At 38.2% G+C, this 23,021-nt stretch overlaps 1 protein-coding gene across 1 annotated transcript in view; it reads right to left on the reverse strand.

The window, feature by feature from the left end:
* The window catches only part of PTPRB (protein tyrosine phosphatase receptor type B), a 115,157-nt gene that overhangs the window by 69,793 nt on the left and 22,343 nt on the right, over positions 1 to 23,021 (reverse strand). Inside the window, 1 exon segment of the mRNA XM_079141334.1 lies at positions 11,967 to 12,240. Within this exon segment, the coding sequence (XP_078997460.1) occupies positions 11,967 to 12,240 (274 nt within the window).

Raw genomic sequence — 23,021 nt, forward strand, 5'->3', positions numbered from 1 at the left:
TGACAAACACTCATACTGAAGATCTGAATAAAAATGTAGATATTATTGGTGGGAATATAAATTACTACAGTAACTATGGAAAATCATTATGGACACTCCTCATAGAACTAAAAATAGAGCTACCATATGATCCAACTACACCATTCCTGGGTATGTACATGATGGAAATGAAGTCAGCATGCAAAAGAGATATACGCATTCCCATGTTTATCGGAGCACTATTCACAACACATAAGTTATGCAAACAGCCTAGATGCCCATCAACAGATGGATAAAGCAAATATGGTATATACACGCAGTGAAGTAGTATTTAGCTATAAAGAAGAATGAAGTTATTTAATTTGCAGGAAAATGGATGAAAAATGGAGGTCATCATGTTAAACTAAAAAAGCCAGACACAGAAGGATAAGTCTCACTTTTTTTTTCTCATATATGGAGACTTTTTTTTTTTTTTTTAAAGAGGACCTGAAGTAGTAGTGGGACTATTAGGGAAGGGGAAGGGGAAGAGGACCAGGTGGAGGGGGAGAAAGAGGAGGGCAACCAAGGGTAGTAAGGAGAATGGATGTGACTGAAGCATAATATATGAATGTATGCAAATGTCACAGTGAAACCCATTGATTTATAAAATTAATTGTAACATAATAAATACATAAATGAAAAAATATTATTTTTTATAAATAAGTTAAATAATTTGAACTATGTACTGGTCATGGACTGTTGGTGCTACCTATATATAACTTTGGGTGGTTCTTAATTGTTGATAACCACAAAAGATACAGATCTATCTATGACCCTAAGGTAGGTTTCTTTGCTTGCTAGAATAGATTCTTCCAACATTCCTCAGCATGCCTAGATTTTTACAATCATAGTTCTGGCTCATGTTGAAATTGTCAGAACCCTGAGAGCCGATGAGAATGGAGAAGTTTTGCACCCAGTTGTTCATTTCAACTCTCAAATTCGTGGATAAGTTCGAGGGATATGCTTTTTCTATATTAAATCTTCACCACTGAACATGAAATAGGATGGAGAGTGGAGCCATGGGTTAGGAACTAGGTCAATGGTGGTTAGTGAGCAGTCATTCTTTTGGTACAGTGAGGAGCAAAATCTGAGAAATAAGGCTGTCCCTATTCTGAATACCTAGAGAACCACTGAGAGACATCTATATATAAGACATTTTCAGAAATACTACATGGCTCTTGGTCTAGAAAATGGGATCAGGATAGTAAAGACCAGTTTTCAAGGGTCAGTTCAGATGCTTTAGTGGCATGGTTACAGAGACCTTACTTCTTACCCACCTCCATGTAGACTGTATTTTGCTCACAAGAAAACACATGGAATTCCAGGCCTTCTTAGAAAAGTATGTTTTAGGAGGATGTTCATTTGTGATTAATGGAAGTGCCAAAATAAATAAGGTAACTTTAACCCATATTCAAAAGGTACATAGAAACCAACAGTATATAAAACTATCAATTAGTAAGAATACACACCTTAGGCTTAGTACAGCGTATGAAATCAAATGTCTTTCTGCTTATGTTATGTTTTGTATGAGTACATCACCATGCAAAAATTAAATATGCCACATCATGTTTTGCAATATCAATAATTAAAAATAATATGAATGTTAGTTGACAAGCCAACATAGTTACAACAGCCCAAAGCACAGGTGAGCTTGGAAGGCAAATTGCATGGTTCACACCAGTCAATGGTTTCACCTGGAGAATGGGTTCTAATACCTGATGACCTGAACTTGAATTCTGGCTCTCCTACTTTGTAGTTGTGTTGCTTTGGGCAATTTATTAATCTCCCTAGGCCTCAGTTTCTTTGTCAATTTGCAAGAGTGAAAATAGCTCTATCTCTTTTGTGGAACTGGTATGAAGATTAAATAGAATATTATATAAAAAGTACTTAGAACAGTATCTGACCAGTGCTATATTATATTATTATTCCTATAATCAGAAGCAGTGTGACATTTAGTGCTTGGATTTTGAAGTCAGACAGAACTAAATTCAAATCTTGGCTCCATCACTTACCAGTTATGAGACTTTGAGCAAATTACTTAACCTATCTAAGTCTCCCTTTTCCATCTTTCTGGTGAGAACAGTAATAACAACAACAACCACGAACAACCTTAACATTTATGTTCCATGGGTATTTTGAGAGTTAACAAGATATAGAGGAGATTTCACCAGGCATGCAATGGGCGTTCAGTAATATGAACTTATGTTTGTCTACTGACCATAAGAAATATTTTCCTCTGAATCACTGACAAAATGGAGGTAAAAATGGACAGAAGAATTGTGAAACTAACTGGTAATAGCATAATTGACCTCCTCCATAAAAAAGCCTGATAAAATCTTAGAACTAACCTTCTAACTCTAAGTTAAACTAAAAAATCCTCAAGATGATTCCTACTTATAGAGTCTTAAAGAAAAACCAGTTTTGGGGGGAGGGCAATATTATTCAAATTTTCAATCCTAGATAATAGTTTATAATGAAGGATGTCATAATAAAAGGAAAGAAGATAAGTTCTCCGCACTGAAAGTTTTCTTGTCTGTCAGAAACAGGGCACTTCACTACCATGTGATTCTAATAGCCAGTGACTCTCAAGACAATACCATCATACCCAACCAAGATGATGCATTTTTGCTGAAGTGGCATTTTAAGGACAAGGATGAGAGGGACAGTTGCTTCAGGAGGTAATTCAGAAGCTATCATTCCTGTCATCTATATCTACTATCAGGTGTGATAAAGGTTAAAGAAAATGTTATTGTGATCACTATAATCTTAAATATATATAACCTGCAAAATATGAGAGCTATGGCAAATAAATTTTCAGGTTGCGTGCCTAGAGGGTGAAGTTCAGAAATGCAGACTTTATCTAATCTCTCTGAGCCAGAAAACAAAACAGTCAATCCTTTGTACATCCGCTAGAACAAAGGACAATGAGACTGGGAAGTGCCTGGGCTGCGAGAACCTGCCCTGGAAACAAACACTTAAAACCCCATTTATACTGCGATAAAGCCCTTTGCTGGCAGGGGTCCACTATTGCTATGCATACTGTGCAAGTTAAATAGTTTTCAGACTTCTTTTTAATCTAAGCCCAATGGAAATCTGCTGTATTAAAAGGTTTTCAATATTTAATTTACTATAGATTATATATTTCTATTAGGGATGTGATTTTCGTGTGTGTGTGTGTGTGTGTGTGTGTGTGTGTGTGTACAGAGAAATTGTTTTAATGCTACTTGACAATTTAGTTATGTATCTATAATTTTCTGATCACACATAATTAGAAAACTGCATTTGACTTGCATAATTCATGTAGATGATTAGCGGTATCAATTGCACATATGCATACATTTATAGCCTCTTGGGTTTTTCCACTCATACACATAGTAATCAATAAAGTATTACAAAATATGAGGACTGTCAAAAACCATAAGCCAATACTTTAATCTTGATCAATAGATCAAAATTCATCACTGACTATACATTCAAGACATCTCGTTTTGGCTCCAGATGACCTGAATATGAAATGTCAAGTGCAAAATTCTGCAATATTTCTCTGGTAGACTTGCATGAATCTCCCAGCATCAGGAAACCCTGGAATTTCAAAAGTAGGCTTGATTTTTTCTGTTCTCAAAGGAAAAGACAAAGGTTGGAAAAATTCCTAAACCAAAATGAATCAATTTTTCCTTTAAAAAAAGTGACAGAAAATTATATTTATAATGTAAGTAATATTTGCTTTTTACTTTTTTTTTTTTTAACCACAGAAAGGCCATTAAAACATTAGTGTTTGCTGTTACAGGAATTTCTAGACTTTTTAGAATTCAAAATGACTGAATTCATTTTAGAAATAAATTCAAACTTATAATAATGAGTGTAGTCAATCTATGTATTGATGGCAAAAGCTTTTCTTGAGGGCTTTATAGGCTCCACATTATATCTGCATAGGATCTCATGGCTTACAATCTACTTTTTCAGTTATAACAGGGTCTCAGAGACATTAAATGACTCACTCATGTTGCATAGGTGCCAGGTACTATACCGCTTCTAAAACCTAATACCTAATACAAATTGAGTGTTCTTTCTACCACACTTCAGCTGACCTGGCATGGGAAATGATGTCATGAATTGCATATTCAGTGTAACAACAAAAAAATATAGATGCCTATGGAAAATGATAGCCATATTTATAGAATTTTTTTCATTTGGTAATTTGAATAGTATAGCATAGTCAAAAATGAATAACAGCAGTAATGTCAGCTCAATCTAATTCTGAGGCCATAAAAGTTCCCTTGAAATATTCTTAAATAATGTTTTTCTTGTCTGTTTCTTTATTCCTCTAAAGTTATTGCCTTTACCTGGGATCCCCATCACCTTGTGCTGAGTTGCTTCAAGAGTCTTCCAGGTGTCTTCCTTATTTTCTCTTTCCTCCACTCTTGTCATAGAATAACCGCTTTGTACATCTTTCCCCCCTGTTTTCCTCATATCAAGAACTTTTCATGAGTTCTGAGCTCAAGACCAAGTCTAACTTTCTTCATAGTCACTCAAAGTCTTCTGAAACTGGATATCATCTGCCTTTTCAAGCTTATCTTTCACCATTTTATCACTCTGGCCCAAGAGATATTTTTTGGTAACTACAGAGCCCACTTCTGTATCTTTACAGAATTGGGATACCATTCTAGTTATATGCAGGGTGGTTTAGGAGGCATGATTGGAAACCTCATTTACATAAAATGGAATAAACATCAACTATTTATATGAAATAACTGGAGATTTTCTTATATATATCAGCGGGCGGGGTTAACGTTCTGGTGCAAATTTTTGAAAATGAGAAGTAAAATACCACGGAAAAAGGAACTACTTTACAACCCATAGTTCATTAAGTACATTTCTAGGAGATAATTTCCATTGTTATTGTTGATGTTTGATTACTGGCAGTTTTCTTGCTTACTTTAAAGATGATGCAATATATTATGCTAACATATCAGGTTGCTGAGCCATTAGATTTAACACCTTTATATACTAAATGTAAAATTGAGCCACTGAGGAACTTTTAAAGTTTTAACAATTTCAAAAGGAAAATTGAAACAGTTTTCACATTCATAGGCATCATCATTAACAGTGCAGGCTGTTGTGTGAATCTGCAGGTCAGCACATTAAGCACTAGGTATGTAAAGAATCTGCAGTTTTCTCAGGGAGTTATGACATGTGAAAAGGGTAGACAGAAAGATGAACTGTCAGGAAGGTTGACTTTGATGTCAAACTTAGACCTGTGCATCCTAACATGGTCACAGGATAGTTTTAGGCAAGTTACTTCACCTCCTCAAACCTCAGTTCCTCAGCTATAAAATGGGATTAACAATGTCAACTTTACAGAGTTTTAAGTGTTAATAGCAAATGGAGGTAAAGCATCAAGTGTCGTTCCTGGCACATGGTGGGTACTCAGTAAAAGGTAGTTGGTACCAATGTTGCTGCTAATCTTGCTGTTAACACAGGTTGAGCTTCCCTTACCTGAAATGCTTGGGGACCAAAAGCATTTCAGATTTTGGATATTTTCATATTTTGAAATATTTGCATATACATAATGATATATCCTGAGGATAGAACCCCAAATTCACGCAACAGAATTCATTTATTTTTCATTATACCTTATATACATCACCTAAAGGTAGTTCTATGTACTATTTTAATCATTTATGCATACGGAGAATTTCATGGTGTACAGTTTTCTAGTCACAGCAGCATGTTAGTATTCAAAGTTTTTTGGATAGTGGAGGATTTCAGATTTTCAATTTGCTCAAATTACAGTAAATAGGCAACATCAAAGCTAACTTTGCCAAGTTGAGAATAATATCTAAAGGCTTAGGTGTTAGTGAGCTTCATGAAGGAGGCGAACTTGAACAAATTTGGAAGGTCAAGTAGGACTTAAAAATCAAGAGAAGAAAGCAATTACAGAGTGAGAGAGCAGTTTAAGCTAAATCACAGAAAACCTCACTTCTATTTAGAAAACCACATTGGCACTGAGGGTACCCGGTGACTTGTGGAGATTGCTGCACCTCATCTCCATGGTATCCCAATTCTTTGATGTCAACACCAATGCTTTTTAAATATTATGCCAAGTGTTACATGAACACAATATGAAGAGAAGTCCCCTGACGCCTGTGTCTGATCAGACTCCTGCCCCAAAGCCCTCTTAATAGGCATTTATGAGCTATCACTTTATCTGATTCTTCTATACCTGGTCATCTAAATAAATATTTTAAGGACTTTTTATTAAGTATGCTAATTATATTGTGGTTATGTTAAAATCCTTATCTTAAAGAGATGAAGTCTCAAATATTTATAAATGAAATTAGATGATGATGATTTGGATTGCTCAAAATGATATGCAGTGGGGGAGCAGGTGAGGATATAGATAAAACAAGGTTGATCATAAATGGGCAATTATTGAAGGGAGGTGATGGGTACACACATGGTAGTTAATTAATTATTCTTTTTACATTTTGTGTGTTTGAGTTTTTCCATGTAAAAAGAATAAAAATTAAAATTGAAAATATAAATCCCTAAAAATCCATATGTATATCTACTATGTTCATTTTAGCTCACAGTATATGTTTAAGGGCATATGTGCATCTTAATTCATATATTTTCATACACATAGCATGGGCTTGATTTCTCCTATAAGATGGGAAAGGTGTCAGTATTGTCCCTTGGGGTGTGTGTGTGGTGGTGAGGGTCCAGCAGATTGGCATCTGAGAATAGAAGGCATAACAGTTTTTCTTGGTTCCTCTCTTATTTTCTCTGGGCAAATTAAACTGCGTTGCTTCATTCCATATAGACAGCTCTACTGGACCTTAAGATTCCTGAATATGTAGACTGCAAATGTCTGACTGCTAAATACTGAACCCATCACCAAAAGTTCAACACATTTGAAAATCAATAACAGCTCACTATTTCCTTACACTAATAGGTATTTCATCATTACTTCACTCCTGTGCAGGCAAAGTATATGTAGATTTAAACTATATTGTAATATATTTTGTTCACTTTAAAAATTGACTTGAAAAATAATAAAATATCATGTGGCAATTTGAAAGGATACAAACTTAAAAAAATATCCTTCCTGTAGAATAGTGGAAAGAATATTAGAGTCTGAGCCAGTAAACCAGGGAAGTTTGGGCTCTACACTGTGTCAGCTGCATGGATTTATGAAAATCATCAGTTCTTATGGAGATCAATATCATATTCAACCTGAAAGTAATAAGAGCGCATTTACTACACACTTAGTAGGTGACAAAAATGATTCCAGATTTTATGTATGAATTGAAAATCTCATAACTCTATAAAGCAAGTATCATTATTGTTATTGTCTTCACTGTATAGATTAGGAAACAGCCCTGCCTTGGGGAGAGTACTTAGGTGATCTGCACAGAAGAGCTTGGCAGGAGAGCAGTGGAGGCAGTCTGCTTCCGAACTCCCATTGTGCCACCTGCTACTTCCTGCAGGATCAAAGTAAACAATATATGGTCAGTATATATTATATATGGTCAGTATAGTATATATTTTATACTTTTGTGTTCTCAGTACAGAAGGTAAAAGTGTTTTATATGCTACAAAAGCATATAGAAAAAAATTAAAGTGTTTTTTTTTTTTCTCCTCTGGGAAAAAACAATAAATATTCCCAGGGCTTAGAGATTTAACCGTGTTTAATGAGGCATGATCCCCAAATCTTAATGCTAATAAATAATAGAAAAACTATGTCAATAGTTCTTAAACCTCAGTGTGCCTTGATTCATGTTGATATCTGACATGCAGGGTCCCCCCAGCTCACTTCTTCTAAACTCTGATTCATTTCATGTAGAGTAGAAACCAGAGATGTTTTTATAACAAGCTTTGCAAGAGATTTTGATGCAAGTAACTTACAGATAGTTTTGAGAAACAGCGGTTTATGGTTAAAGTTATGTGGTATTATGGGATGAATTCTGTCTCTGAAACACTTGTTGAAGCTGTAAACCCTAGTACCAAATACAGAATGAGGCTTTATTTGGAGATAGGACCTTTAAAGAGGTGATGAAATTAAAATGGAGTCATGAGGTGGCTCTGATCCAATATGACTAGTGTCCTTTCAAGAAGAGATGATGACACAGACATGCACAGAGGGACAACCACGTGAGGACATACTAAGAAGACCGCCATCTTCAAATCAAGGACAGAGGTCTCAGAATAACCACAACCTTCAGACACCTTAGACTTCCACCCTCCAGGATTGTAAGAAAATAAATTTTGCTTTTAAGCCACCTAGTCTGTGATATTTTGTTGTAGCAGTTCCTAGTTAACCACTATATAAACAACAATTTGAAGGGGAAATAAGAGCTGATATGGTAATTTGATATTAAAGTCATTAAATGTTTTCATTAAAGACAAGGAATCAGACATATTAAAATAATTTCAGAATGTTTTTGATTTTGCTTTTTATTCCTAGGACAATTACTAAGTAGCCAAGACAGACTAAGAAGAAGGTAAATGCTACTGAAATATTCTTTCCACAGGTAAAGTTCTCTACCTCTACTCTTTTCTCTGGGCTCCATAATGCCCCATAAACCAGAAGACTAGATAATATTATTACTGTATGTTCATTATGTTACTAAAATATTCATTTCATTAATTCATATTTACATCTATTATCTATCTACAGATCTATTCCTACTCATCTATCCATCCAACCATGTAATCAATATTGATCGAATACCTACCATGTGCTAAACAAAAATATATCTTAATTCTGGACCACAAAAATTCCCCCAAAAGTTCTAGATGTGAACATTCAAGAAGTTATAAATTTAAATACACTTAGAATGCATTCAGGTAAGAAAATAAATGAAGTGGTATTCCATGGAATTGGTATCTAAAACAAGAAGTCACAACTCAGTTCAAGAGAGTCCTCAGCAGATGGTTTTCCAAATCTTCCAACAGTTTAAGAGAATCCATACATTTGTGTTTTTATGTGGATTTTCCATTTTTAATACTAGTAAAATAATTTGGATTTTTTTTTTCCACAAACACTACCAGAGCCAAACAGAATGTAGCTAGTATTTAGACCCCTAGACATGCCTAGGGGCTATTCATTTGCAATCTCTGCTCCCCTAGACAAGCCTAGGGGCTATTCATTTGCAATCTCAGTCCTAGAATTTCAAAAGTGTCAAGTTGTTCAATATTTGGTATGTTCACTGGGTTATTTCTCATGAATTCACAACAAAACAATTAGACTTTTAAAACATATCCTTGTTGCATTAGCCATTAATGCCACCTGAGAACTGTTGGGTATCTTCTCTGCAGTAGGACATACACAAGGCCGGGCAAAGTTCTCATTCAGAAAAATGTGGCAAAGCTCTGTTGTCATCTTCACCATAAACTTTTCTCATAGCTGCTCAAGACTACAAGGGCAGGGACCACTCTTTTTGTCACCTTTATAAGCTTGCCAATCACTACCTGCCATTGTTCTCTATAGGGTCATGCACAATAAATATTTGATGAACTGAATTTGAATCCAAATTTTTCAATTCTGGTTTTAAATCTGGAGTGGAAACTTGCTGTTTTTAAATTAAATACTACCAATTTAATTAAGTTTTTTATCTTGAAGGTCAGATCTTTAGGGCACCAAAATAACTAGCTATTTTAGACCATTTATCCAGAAAACTCACCCACGGAATTATACAGAGATTCTAAGCAATTACTATATCTACATCTAAGTCTTGTCATGTTCTCATTGTTTTATTCTACATAAGGGCAGGCACAATGTAATAAGGAAAGCACTCCATTTTTAATGACTTACTTGAAGTTCTGTCTCAGACTTAATATTGTACTAGTTGGAATTATTTTTGTAAGTAAACCATGATTTATGGAACTAATTTCTTTAGCTTAGTAATCAATACTTTAAGAGAAAGTGCTAGCTTTCTCTTAATGAAATGAACAATTCACAGATGTTCTTAAGATACAGAAAGCACCACTGACAAACAACAACTAAAAAAAATCCTTCCTGAAACAATTTCTAAAATACCTTGATTTTAAAAAATTCTATTTAAATAAAAATTTATTTAAAAAATGTAGAGAACGCCAAGAAGTGTTATACCATCATCCAAATAAGCATGCAAAAACTATCATTACCCAAACACCACCTGTAATTTTCATCCTTCACATTTATCCTGATGCTCATAAAATTTGTGGTTAAAAAGTACTTGTAAAAAGAAACTCCTTAAGAATGATGAGAATCCTAAATGCTAACATACTGTAGGTGATAATGAAGTCTTGTTTTATTCAACATAATCAGTAAGATGGAATTTTTTTTCATTTTACAGATGACTTTGGATTTGAGATACCTATCTCCATAACTAAACTCAAATCTATTCTATATTAATAACACCCCTGGTGAGTCTTTTTCTATTATCATTTTTTTCCCAAAAAGCAACCCCTCTGGGTCAAAAGCTGTATTCTGACTTCTTAAGGTCTTCATATTTTCTCCAATAGGCATCTGAAAGCTCTTCTACTTTAACAAATTTCTCTGCCCCACTGAACACACATATAGTTGGCTAAACTCCTTTTCCAAAGTAATTAACACATCTGGAAGTTCTATGTTATAAATTTCACAGTGTTAGTAATATGAGTCTTCATAGAACTGTCTTCAAATACCAAGAAACCAACAATGTTATGACTGAAAACCCAGCTGCTTAAACTTCTATAAAATGTTCTAATTTCGTGGTTGATTTAAGTCTCTTTTTGGTTCCATGTTAAAACCAAGCAAATTCTTAACAAGTGGCTTCTCTTTTCAATTTAAATTACTGCAATTCTCAGAAAATATCAAGAAGTTTCATCTGGAATAAGTGACGTAATTGGGCATATAAATTTTTTTCTTTGAAAAAAATAAATTAATCTTTGGTTACATGAACCCAGTTAAATTTCCTGGCCCTGTTATAACTGTCCTTCAAACTGAATATTCTCACACCTCTTTCAAGAACTATAGCTCAAGAAATGATCTTTGTTCAGGTTGAAATGTGAAAGAATAGTAAGGATAACACATTTCTTAATCTAACTTTCAGAAATTTTTTTGCTTGAATTTCAATTTCTGGAGAAAATAAGTCTTCATTATTGCAACAAATAGATGTTAAAGGCTAATGAAGTCATCAAACATCAAAGTCATTAGAGAATTCAAAGCATGCCTTTGGGTGGCTGTGAGGATTAAATGAGGTAATGTACTTGACAGCCCCCGCACTTGGTAAGAACCTGGACCTGAATGACCTAGTCACCCTCATTTTACAGATAAGAACACAGGCAAGAGAGACTCTTAACATACACACATGGAAGGATTTACAAAAAATGTAAGGAAAACAATTGACTTGAGGTGTAATCAACACATGTTCTCTGGTATTATGCTCTTTTAGTTACTCAATAGATGCAAAATAATTTCTGTACCCTCATCTCAAGGAACTTTCCTAATTTCCCCCTATGAATAGCTCTATTTTATTCCTGATGATTTTATGTCCTGGTGCTAAAAATAAAGCTAAGTTGAGGAAAAGCATATCCTTAATCATTGCACTTCCAGTATTCACTCCAAAAACATTTACTTAAAATTATTCCAGGGTTTGACAACTTAATGTGATGGAAGCTCAAACCACATCACTTTAGCAAATTCCCTTCACAGTCCAAGGTTTATCTTTGCTGCAGCCCTTCTCCTACAGTGGCTAGTCAGTGACTGTTTTCAGCACCAAGGGAGTTTTCTCAAAGTCAACCAAGCTGCTTCTGGTCAGATGGAAGGAGACTAGAAATTCTTGTCAATATTTACCTTCACAGGTATTTTTACCTTTATCTTTTGTATGCCTGAAACGCAAATGAAACACCAGGCTGGAAAGGCAGGGTCCAACCTAGAGTGACTTTGACTTGGCCCTCCAATTGCACCTGTTACCCTTTACCTGTTTGCAAGACCACGGTTTTCTCTTCTCCATCCAGAGAAACAATCCTGAAGTTATAGATGGTTCCCGCTTGTAAATCCTTGGGGTTACATCCATAGGTAGTGTTGTCTATCCGAATGGGGTGGCACCATGAGGGCCCTGAGGTGTCACTGCTATAGATGAGGCTAAAGTTACATGGTGACCCTAAAGTTCTCCACTGGATAGACACCGACAAGCTGGAGACGCTGGACTTTGTCAGGGTGAAGTTACATCTCACTGGCTCTCCCACTCCAGTCTGCAAAGGAATCAGAGAACACAGTTTAAGCTGGCAGACTGAACCATCCGAAGATGTGTTCACAGTGAGCTCCTCCAAGTCGTCTCTATTTGCGCCCCTCACACCCAGCCTCAGCCTGTCCCTTTGCCCTTCAGCCCCAGGAGAGGTGGGCAAAAGGAAAGCAAATGAGCACTTTCTCCCTAGTCTGCCCTCCCTGACAGCAGCTGGAGAGAAAAGGTGGCTTTTTCCTTTGACAGCAGGATGAGATGTCAGTTTGGGAATTTCAGAAGAGGATGGCTCTTCCCAAGAGGGAGGAAGACATTTTGCCACCTTTCCTTCAAAGCACCACCTAGGAGACTGGAAAATGAAGTTTGGTTCCCAGAGAGGGATGCATCAGAGCCCGACCCCTTCTGGGGCCACTCACCTGCAGTAAACTCATTGTAATCCACAAGGCCAGTCGGGTTCCATGGTTCAGCATTGCGCTCAGTGGTCAAGTCCCAGATTAAACCAAAGGGCCGGCCGCGGGGCGGCCGGAGGGTAGGCGCTGGGGCCACTTGTTGCGCACGCTCAGCGCGCCCAGTGCGCCCCGCGGGCGCTGCGCGCTTCGCTCCGAACCGGAGACGGGTAGGAGCCGGCGCTACTGCTGCTTCTGCTGCCGCCCCGGGCGGGCTGCGGACGCGACAGGCGGCGGGGGCAGGCAGCGCACAGCCCTTCCCACGCTGCCATTCTGACCCGCGCTGCCTCGCCCCGAGCCCCGTCCGCGGACTTCCGCAATCAAAAGGCAATTTCCTCGTCTCCCGGCAAAGGAACAATGCGCTGGAGAGGGAGGGAGCCCCGAGGAGCCAACTCCTGAGGCTGCCAAGGGGGCCTGAGGCGAGCCAAGCTGCCCCCGCGCCGGGTGCCACCGCCTTCCCGGCCAAGGGTCCTGTCTGGGTCCGCGGGGCTGTGCCTTCTCCTCCTCCTGGACTTTCACTTTTCCCCCACCCCGTGGCCCATAACCCAGTCGTCTTAGCCACAATTAGTGCTTGCTCCCTCTCACTTTTCAGGCCCCCACCTCCTCCCTTTCCTCCCTCCACACCCCTCCCTGTCTTCCTTCCTATCTTTCTCATCTGCTTTCTCCAGAGCCTCTTTTCCCAGGATTAAACTTGACCGCAGCACATTTCCCTAGGTCGCCTACACTCTTTCCTTAAGCCTTTTATTAGAGTGCTTTTGCCCTTCTCACCTCAAAGCATTCATTTCTCATAGGAGCATCCCTTTGACCCCAGCAAGAGAAAAAGACCCCCAAACAGAGCCCTTCCATTGTCAACCTGACCTTCATTCTTTCTCTGTTCACTTTCCCCTTTCTTTTGTATTGATCTGTGGGCTCTGTAAATTTCATGCATAGGTGCTAACCAACAAGTACAAACAAATCACCACCAATTCAACCCACAGAGAAGCATTTTCATTACTGACATCAGTAGTGAGAGCCATTTCATCCAACTTGTAAAACCAATAGAAGAAAGCAATATTAATTTTTTTTTTTTTTTTTGCAGAAAATAGTTTTGATGACTCAGCTCTTAACGAATTTACAAAGACATGGTATTTACTCAGTTTTCATTTTATGTCCTTTAGCAACTGCCTCATACCCAAATAATTATATGTTTAACATTAGATTTTAGAAAAGCTCTCAATAACCCAAGAACAAAAATATTTCACTGTGCAAGGTAATAATAGCAAAATATTGCAACAACTTTTATAATTTTGATATTTTTTGATGAGCCATACCTAACAAGAGATGAGCTTCTACATTTTAACTTTCATATCAGTGGGAAGGATGACTTCTTTCTCAAATGGATTATACATATTTGGGTACTATGCCTACTTTCACCTACTTTGAAGAAAAATAGGAAGCAAGCAAAAAAAGTGAAAATTGTTTCAGTTTTTTTTAGAAAACATGTCTTTCAAAAAATCTCAATGAAAAATTAACTTTCTTACCCTTCAGAGATTCTATGGGCTTTAATCTCCAGCCAGATCAGAGAACTCAAATCTTCTTTTCAGGTTAGCAAACACTTAAAGAAGGTAAAACCTAAAGCATCTGCATATTTCTGGGGAAAAATATTCTTTCCTCTTTCTCTGCTAGGTCACTTGTCTTACTAAAGAACTCTTTAGTTTGTATTTTCCCCAAGTCAAAGGCTTTGCACAGCCTGGCATACCTGTCAGCCTGTCAGAGACAGCCCTCTTCTCTCCTCTGTTAGAACTACAAGCTTTCTTACAAGCTCCAGCTGCCTTCAGCTTTATTCCTTTTAAAACTAGCTTTTTCTTGTCTCACTTTATTCTGAAAGCAATGTGGCTACCTCCATTGTAAAATCAGAATAATACTTACTCTAAATACTTTACAGAGCTATTATGAATAAGTAAGATCATTTATGTTGCAAACTTTAATGTGTTGTGAAAAATGTCAGTTTGCTTCATAATGTACCACATCCAAATTACACCTCTTTGCTGTCTTTAAAATTAATTCATTACAAAGGTCCTCCTTACTAACTTCTGTTGCTTATCCTTCTCTTTGTCTTTTCCATTGGGGTTTTAAATTTTTCTTATAGATTGGTTCTCAGATTTGGAGTCTTCTTATTGAAATATACCCTCTGTTTTCTGCGGAAATCTCAAATAAATTCCAAGCTTTCCCAAACACATTTTTTAACATTATACTACCATCATACTGCATCCAATCAGCTTATTTTTGTGCTAAACTTCCAATACAGTATCTAATAATCATGTATGATATGTCAAAATACACTCTATTGTCATGTACATCTAAAAAGAACAAGTAAAATGATAAAAGAAAAAAAAAATCTAATAATCCTTCTTTACAATGCATGTAAATGTTCCAAAAAGACAAAATTGGAGGAGGACCAATGAAACAGGGCAATGGAAAATATCCTCATAACACAGTTCGTATGCTTCCAAGTTAACAGTGACATGTTAGTATTGCCCTTGGGAACAGGAGAAAGGAAATAAGTGATTTCTTTAAGTACAGTTACTTTATTTTCAGTCTATCAAAGAGGGACATACACAATTTGATTCTTTGGGGTTTTTAAAACTTTATTTTAATATCCTCCTTTTATATGAAGAATCTCAGGCAACACATGAAAGAAAGGACCAATAGTTTTAAACATTTCTTTTCCAAATGCATCTAACTACTAACTACTTTTCCAAAAGCATCTAAGTTTGCTTTTTTTTTTTTTTCCTAATCTTAAGACTGACAGAGGGATTCCAAATAATTAGTGAGTCCTAAGTAACTCATGAGCATTAGCACCCTATAGGACGAGAGGGAAGTTTAAATTTAAGATTTTACATATTATGTCTTTCCTCTTAAAATCACACAGGCAGTATTAACATGCAAAATCAGAGAACGGCAATGGATCAAGGAAGTATGGGAAAAGTTGCCAGAGTTCGTCTTTTCTGTAAAGAGTTTATTCGCAACTACTGTACGAAGTATAAATAAGTTGATTCATTTTGTCCTTTTTTCTCATCTTTGTTCAGAATTCCTCAACTTTTTTTTTGTCGTTTTATCCTGCATGATGAAACTTATTTGCTTTAGAGGATACTGCATTCCAAGAACTGGGGATCACCCAGTCTGTACCATTTCAGGGGATAACCTTTTCTCTTTGCCATTAGGAAACCCTCCCCAGACTACCCAGGAAGGGTGGGGCTGCTTTTGATTAGACATCAGTGAACAGACAGCTGTATTTTTCAAAAAAAAATGGTGATAGCAATTAATGATCATACTATGGTTAACACAATCATTAATTATGAACTCATGGCACTGTTCTTGTCACATTACGAACATAGATATGGAATAATGATACGACTGGTCATCTGGGGTTCAGGAACCACTGCTTGAAAGCTGCTATTTTATTTTTTGTACATATTTTTATATTTATGGCTTTATTATGAAGAACATTTTAGAGGGCACAAATAAAAAAGGAGATGAAGAGATAGGTCTAGAAGGGACGTACCCACACGAGCTTCCAACATCATTGAGTAGGGTCACCCTCTCAGCTCAGGGATGTGTTCTCATTCACCTTCCTGGAAGTCCTTGAACTTATCCTTTTGAGTTTTTATGGAGGCTTCAGATAGTAGGGTGTGACTGAATCCCTTCTGACCCTCTGAGCCTATTGATTGGTTTTCTTGGCAGTGAGCCCCACCCACTTCCTGTGTCCTGTGGTTGTTTAGGAACTCTCTAAAAATCACCTCATTAGTATAAACTCAGATGTGTTTGAACAAGGCTGTCTTTCGCCTTTATCACTCTGGAGCTATGCTGGGAGCCAATGTCAAAAGGCCACATATTTTAACAAAAGATACTCACTTAGGACATTCTAAGGATTACAGCACCTGTGAGCCAGGAACCATGGATGAAAAGCCAAAATACAGACACTACTTGATCTACTCTGGGATTATGTCCCAATGAGCCCGTTTGAAATTGAAAATATTATCAACTGAAAATGGTGCTTTTAATACACCTGAACTACTGAACTTCATGGCTTAGAGTGTTGGTTGTTTACCCTCATGATCATGTGACTGCCTGGGAGCTGTGGATTACTGCCACTGTCCAACACTGCAGCAGAATATTATAGTGCATATTGTTTCCCTGGGAAAAGATTAAAATTCAAAAAAGTATGGTTTCTATTGATTGTGTATTGCTTTTTCACAATTATAAAGTTGAAAAATCATTAAGTGGGGGACCATTTATCTACATATCATATCACAGTTACACCCTGAGTTTCAAATACAGATCCCTTATAGCAAACTGATCTTATCTGTCAAATAATTTACATTTGATGTAGCATTTATAAACAGATATAGCAATAGTATCAGCACAAATATGCCAAACATTTAGGGAAGGCAGTGTGAGGCAAGGATAGATTTAAAGAAACAATTAATTTGCTCCATGAAGCCACTACAATGAAACGTGTGCTAACTTTATTGTTCCTTTTTTCCCTTGTCTTACTGCTGTTTTTGCTTTACAATAAACTTTTGCAGAACTGTCCAGCACACAAATCCGCTGATGGTTAGCTAGATCTCTTTCATTCTGAGGCCAGTCATTTTCCATAGGTCACAAAGTAAGGAAGGTTTAACTCAATTTCCCAATACATGTGATCATCAATGTCAGTATTATCATTAGACTTACTTACACAAGGAAGTTGAATCTGAAGCAATCTCAGCAGTATTATGCTGTATCGTGGTATGTTCATGGCATAATTCAGTTTCATTACAGACCAGATCAGTAAGAATCATAGAGATATTTGCTTTGCCTTCCCAACAGAACCTTCGTTTGCTCATATACCAGGTATTATTAAGGACAAGTGTCATTACTATGGACCATGACTCAATTACTTCTGCATTCCAGATTAATTGGGCACAAAGCCAATTATTTTCCCTCACAGTCTGGTTTCTACTGGGTGCCACTGTACAACAGGGCCTGCAGCAGGCAGGACACAGGTGGTATTTAGAATAGTTTCTATCCCTTCTAACTGTTCTGCAGAATATGTTTTATTTTACCCTATTACGGGGGCCAGAATAGCCACAGTATATTGATGAAAATTATACCTGCCCCTGAAGAACTCCTGTAAATTGGGAGAGCTAAGAGTTCCATAGGTGGGGTCTTTGAGCCTGGCAACCATCACCCCATGGCCACTCCAGGTTCCACTTGTATTAAAAACAGAGAGGCCCCCTCATGTCTTGGTGTAGGTCCTTTCCCAAAGCTGAGTTTATCCAGCATCTGTTGAGTCCGTCTGGCCTACTTTGCTAAAGCTTCATCATATTTCCAGGCAGACTCCCATCCTTGACCTTCCTTCTGGAATAGCACTCCCTCTAATCTGCCTATTCTAGTTCATAAATCCTTTTTTTCTGAAAGCCACTCCTCATTAAAAGCAAATTCAGTTTGTCCTGGGATACACAGATCTAGACCTGTTTCCACCAAGGCCCTCTTCTGTCTCCTGGACCACAGTGAACGTTGTTGCTGCTCTGCACCAACTACCTGAGTACAGGTGGGATACATATTTTATACCCAAACATGTGGTATTGGGTGCCCATACTAGGGGTCACACCTAGAGATAATTTAGTTTAAGCCGCAAGGTGTCCCACATCCTTCCTTGTCTCAGGATGGGGCCATTCCCCAGGGGAACTCAAATTTCCCAAGTGAGACCCACTTCTCTAAACCATCAGGAACCCATCCATAAAAGCAAGGGTGATTGCATCTGTGCATGGCACACGATGGCACATTGAGCATTCTGCCATTGTATTTTGCCCTTTATGCCCAAGAACCTTTCTAAGCACAAGGTTTATAGTTACACGATAACCCACCTGCTGGGAACTATGCCAGTAGGAAGCAGGCAACCTGCTACCACAGGCCAGAGTTTGAACTAGGTGGGAACAGGCGACAGGGTGCCAGGGGACTGGGTGGTAGAGGGGGAGGAAGAGTGGACTGGTAAAGTTGATTCAAATCCCTCCTGTGGGACTTAAAAGGGCTTGGTCCTCACCCTGGCCCTTCATGACCAGCTTTCTGCTCTACTCCTTGCCTCACTCCTTCTTGACTTCCATTCTGCAGTTGTCTGGGCCTGATCATTCATTCACTCATTCAATCAGCAAATACTGACCAAGCACCTGCTGCATGCCAGACCCTGGTTTGAGTCCGAAGAAACCTCCACTGAACTGATTTTTCCTGTCTTGGTGCCTATGACCTTCACTTCTTGGACAGCTCCTCCCCAGGTTCACTGCTTGACTCTCCCTCTCACCCTTTGGGCTTCACCCTATGGGGTCAGGTCCTGTCTGACTTCATAAGGAAAACGCATCTCTATTATTATTTATCTCAGCAGCGGCCCATTTGTTTAGTTCAGAGCATTCATGACATGTGGTAATGATCTAATTATTTAATATACGTGTGTGCTGTCTGCCTCCCCTGGTCATTGGGAGCATTTCTGAAGGCAGTCTTTTGGTCTTGGTCTTCTTGCAATAGGGGTCTCTCTCCCAATCTATTCCTCTCTCTCTCTCTTTTATCTCTATTCCTCTCCTCTCCCCTCCCCCTCCCCCTCTCCTCCTTTTCCTCTTCCTCCTCCTCCTCCTCCTTCTTTTCTCTCTCTCTCTCTCTGGTACTGGGAATTGAACCCAGGGGTAATTTACCACTGACCTACATCATCAGCCCTTTTTATTTTTAGATGGGTCTCACCAAGTTTCCCATGCCAGCCTCGAACTCACCATCCTCCTGCCTCAGCCTCCCTGATAGCTGGGATTGCAGGGGTGCACCACCATGCCTGGTTAAAGTCTCAACAAGTATTTGTTGAATGAATGAATGAATCTTTGTAGCTGCCCGATAAGTATGGTTATGTGAATAAATACTCTACCAAGTCCTTCTAAATGTGGGCCTGCAGGATGCCACCAATACAATCCTGGAAGGGGATAGGAGGAAGAAGAGAAGAAAAAGGGAAGGACAAAGAAATAAAAAAGAGGAAGAGAAGATTGCTTTTGAAGGGAAAGAGAAAAAAGTAGGAAAAGATAAAAGTGAGGGGGAAGATGAAAGGAAGGAAAAAAAGGAGGAGAGAGGCAGTATCCTTTAGGATAGCTATCATCTGAGCACTTGCTAGGAATCCAAATTAAAGACCCCTTCTCCCCCAGAACTAATGACTCAGAAATGCTGGGGGTGGAGCCCAACCATTTATGTGTTAATAAGTCTTGTTCTGATTAGTGAGAAATATCTATTCAAATTCCAAACAAGAGTCTCAGATTGTACCTTAACCACTGAACCAAATATTTTATAATCAGTAGAGCTAATATTATCTTGTCATTCTTTTTCTCTTAAATTTACTGTAGCCAGTTCTTTGGTAACGAGAAGTAATATGGTTGATTTAGAGGGTCTTGAGTGATTGTAGAATGAATGACTTGGTGACCTTTAAAATATATAATGTGCACATTTGATATTTATAACTTCTCATTAAAATAAAGCTGGATGCTAAAGGGAAAAGAATCAAAAGGAAGCATAATTTAGCACTAAATGTAAGACATTAGGCCAGTGTGCTACCTTTACGCTTAGGAAGTACTTTTGTTATGCAAATTTCAGTCAAGGCTTTTCACAGATATTTTTTAAAAAAGAAGGCATAGCAATCAGGGGACTGTGTCAATGGAAACAATGACAAGACAGCCAATCCTTTCCTAAATATTAATTTGAACTGACTCAATAGTAAATAATGGCAAAAATGAATATAATTTCATTTAAAAAGAGATGCACTAAAACGTAAGGAAGCAGAAATGTGACAAGCAATTTTTAAAAAATGACCATGACCATCCCAATTTGTTGAGGGATACAGTTTGGGTACTTATATTTCAAGGAAATCTTTCTAGATAAACTTCCTAGATCACAGGTATATAGGAAACAACAAAAACTTTTCAAGGGCAGTTGGTATCCATTATTTGCATAGTATAGTTACTAGGTAACAGGCTCAATGGATGTTAGGTTCTGTGATTAGTAATAGTAATGATATTCTATGAACAACATTAAAATAAATCACTGATGCCGAGGTCTAGGTAATACTTGGGGAATGACAAAGTCTGTGGACGAGAATGTCTTCCTGAGAACATCTAAATGGCAATAAACTATCATTACTTTCAATCTTGACTCCAAGAGAGGCTCTTCAGCAGATCAGCACCAAAAACATTTAAGGACTGCTCAGTCCATTGGTCATGCCAAGATTTTTTTTTTTCTTTTTTTTAAATCCTGGAAGGGAGAAGTGGGAGGGAGCCTCTAACAGCAGGCTCCACCATCTCTCAGACACATCTCTAATGTTTCCTGGTTTTGTTTTGTTTTTTTCCCCTACAGCAATTTCTCACCCTCTTTCTCTCCCCCACATTTTTTTTTTTTTATTCTGGGGGAAATAGCCTTGCATAGCTGTTGTCATAGTCTTGTACCATGGACAGCCAAATGACTTACAACCAGATGTGACTGTAAAGAAATCACAATTTCAACTCCAAAGATTCTGCCTCATCTTCATCCACCATCTCTATCCCTACCCCCGGAAATGAGCGTTCACAGATGAACCAGGTCTAGGAATCAGTGTTTACACCGGGGCAGTCTGTATGGGCGAGGCTGCTGTCTATTAGGGTTTCAGAAGCTAAGCTGATTTTCACAACATTTATTCACCAGATCCTGGGACAGTAGATAAACAAAACATGACTTAAGATAACATTGACTTTAAAGAAAGAGAAAACAAAAACAAACAATAGTCCATTTAATCTCCCTTAGAAAGTGATGATTGAAAGGTAAGCGTACCTTCTTTTTATTCTGTGTATCACATTACTGCCTATGAATTATCTGAAGGTCACAAAGAGGGGGCTGGCGATTTGGCCAGCACAGGAGACCTTTTGGCTTTTATAGCAAGATCTTAACATTACTTTAAAACTTGGAATAAGTAGGTAATATTGAGAAAATTAGATTTTCCATGTTAAAAATAAAAACATGGATTTTGACTTCTCTTTAAAAAAATGAAAAACTCACACCATACTGGGTCCATATTCTGCCTGCCTCTTGGTCAGGTCTAATTCCACACCGCATCCTTACCCCACCCTTCTCTGCTGGTTGAGGCAAATGCAGGGCATCTCAGAGACTCTTTAGTGTTGGGACTGAGAGTGATCAAAGCAGAAGATCAAAGGATCTTATCATGTTTTTCAAAAAGTACTGTTAAAAGCCATCAGCTAGATTATAGTCCCCTTGAAAGAAGAAATCCTGTTTCTTCTTTATCTTCTCTACATCTCCAGGTGATGGCGACTCAGTGTCTATCATATAATGACAGAATAAACATTTACACCCCATCACTAAACAAGGGCATAGTTAAGTATTTTATTTGTAAATCTTAAAGAAAATAGTATCCCTCAGCTGTATCCAATGCAGAACTGGAACTGTTAGCAGCAGACTCTAGTACCTAGCACCTACACCTTTGCAAGTAGCCCCTGCTCCATGTGGACAGATCCCACCTCCATGAAGATCTAATCCTTCTCTACAATAGGAAGTCATTCCTGACTTTGGTGCTGAGGCCACCAAAATCAAGACTCTCAGCAAAGCCTGCCCTTGCCATACTCACCTTACAGCTCTGCTGTCCTAGGCTGGAAATACAGTCTTGCAGGAGAAGGACTGCAAGCCACCGTTCAGAAAGATGAACAGCAGGCACACAGCAGAGGTATGCACAGGCTGTGCTCATTGGTCCAGATCTATCTATCTCAAACCAGAAGAGCTCTGATGGAAAAGTAGTATCTCCAACTCCCAAAGAGATGTTTCCTCCCTGGGAGGATCTGGCTCCTCTGGATTTAGCACAGAATTCCACTGCATGCTGTCTCAACATGTAGGAAGAGTGGAAAGGGATTTTTACTTCAAAGATAGCTCCTGGATTTCACAGTAGTTCCCCTCTCAGCTACTTTGCACCATACTCTACAATACGTGGTTTCAAAGCAGATGTTCTGAGTGGAATATGAGGGTGCAACCAATAGCTGGGGTAAATTAGGAGCTTTATAGTACTTAGCAGTTTCTTCCAGAGTTTCCTTATCTTATCGTCATACTTATCAGCTGGCTCATCTGCTATCACTGACTCGGCTCTACTGTTCTTCCTTGCACATAACTCATCATTTCTTTGCTGGTGTCTGCTCCCGGTCCGCCCCTGCCCTTCTGTGTCCCCATATGCTCTCATGGGGTCCCAAGAAGACAAAACTTGATGTGTCTGAGCCATGGGTCTATCTCTAACTCAGTAGCTTCCTTTGAATTCTATTTTCTGAATTCTCAA

Source organism: Sciurus vulgaris, assembly GCF_902686455.1.
Source record: "Sciurus vulgaris genome assembly, chromosome: 5".
In the NCBI taxonomy this organism is placed as follows: Eukaryota; Metazoa; Chordata; class Mammalia; order Rodentia; family Sciuridae; genus Sciurus; species Sciurus vulgaris.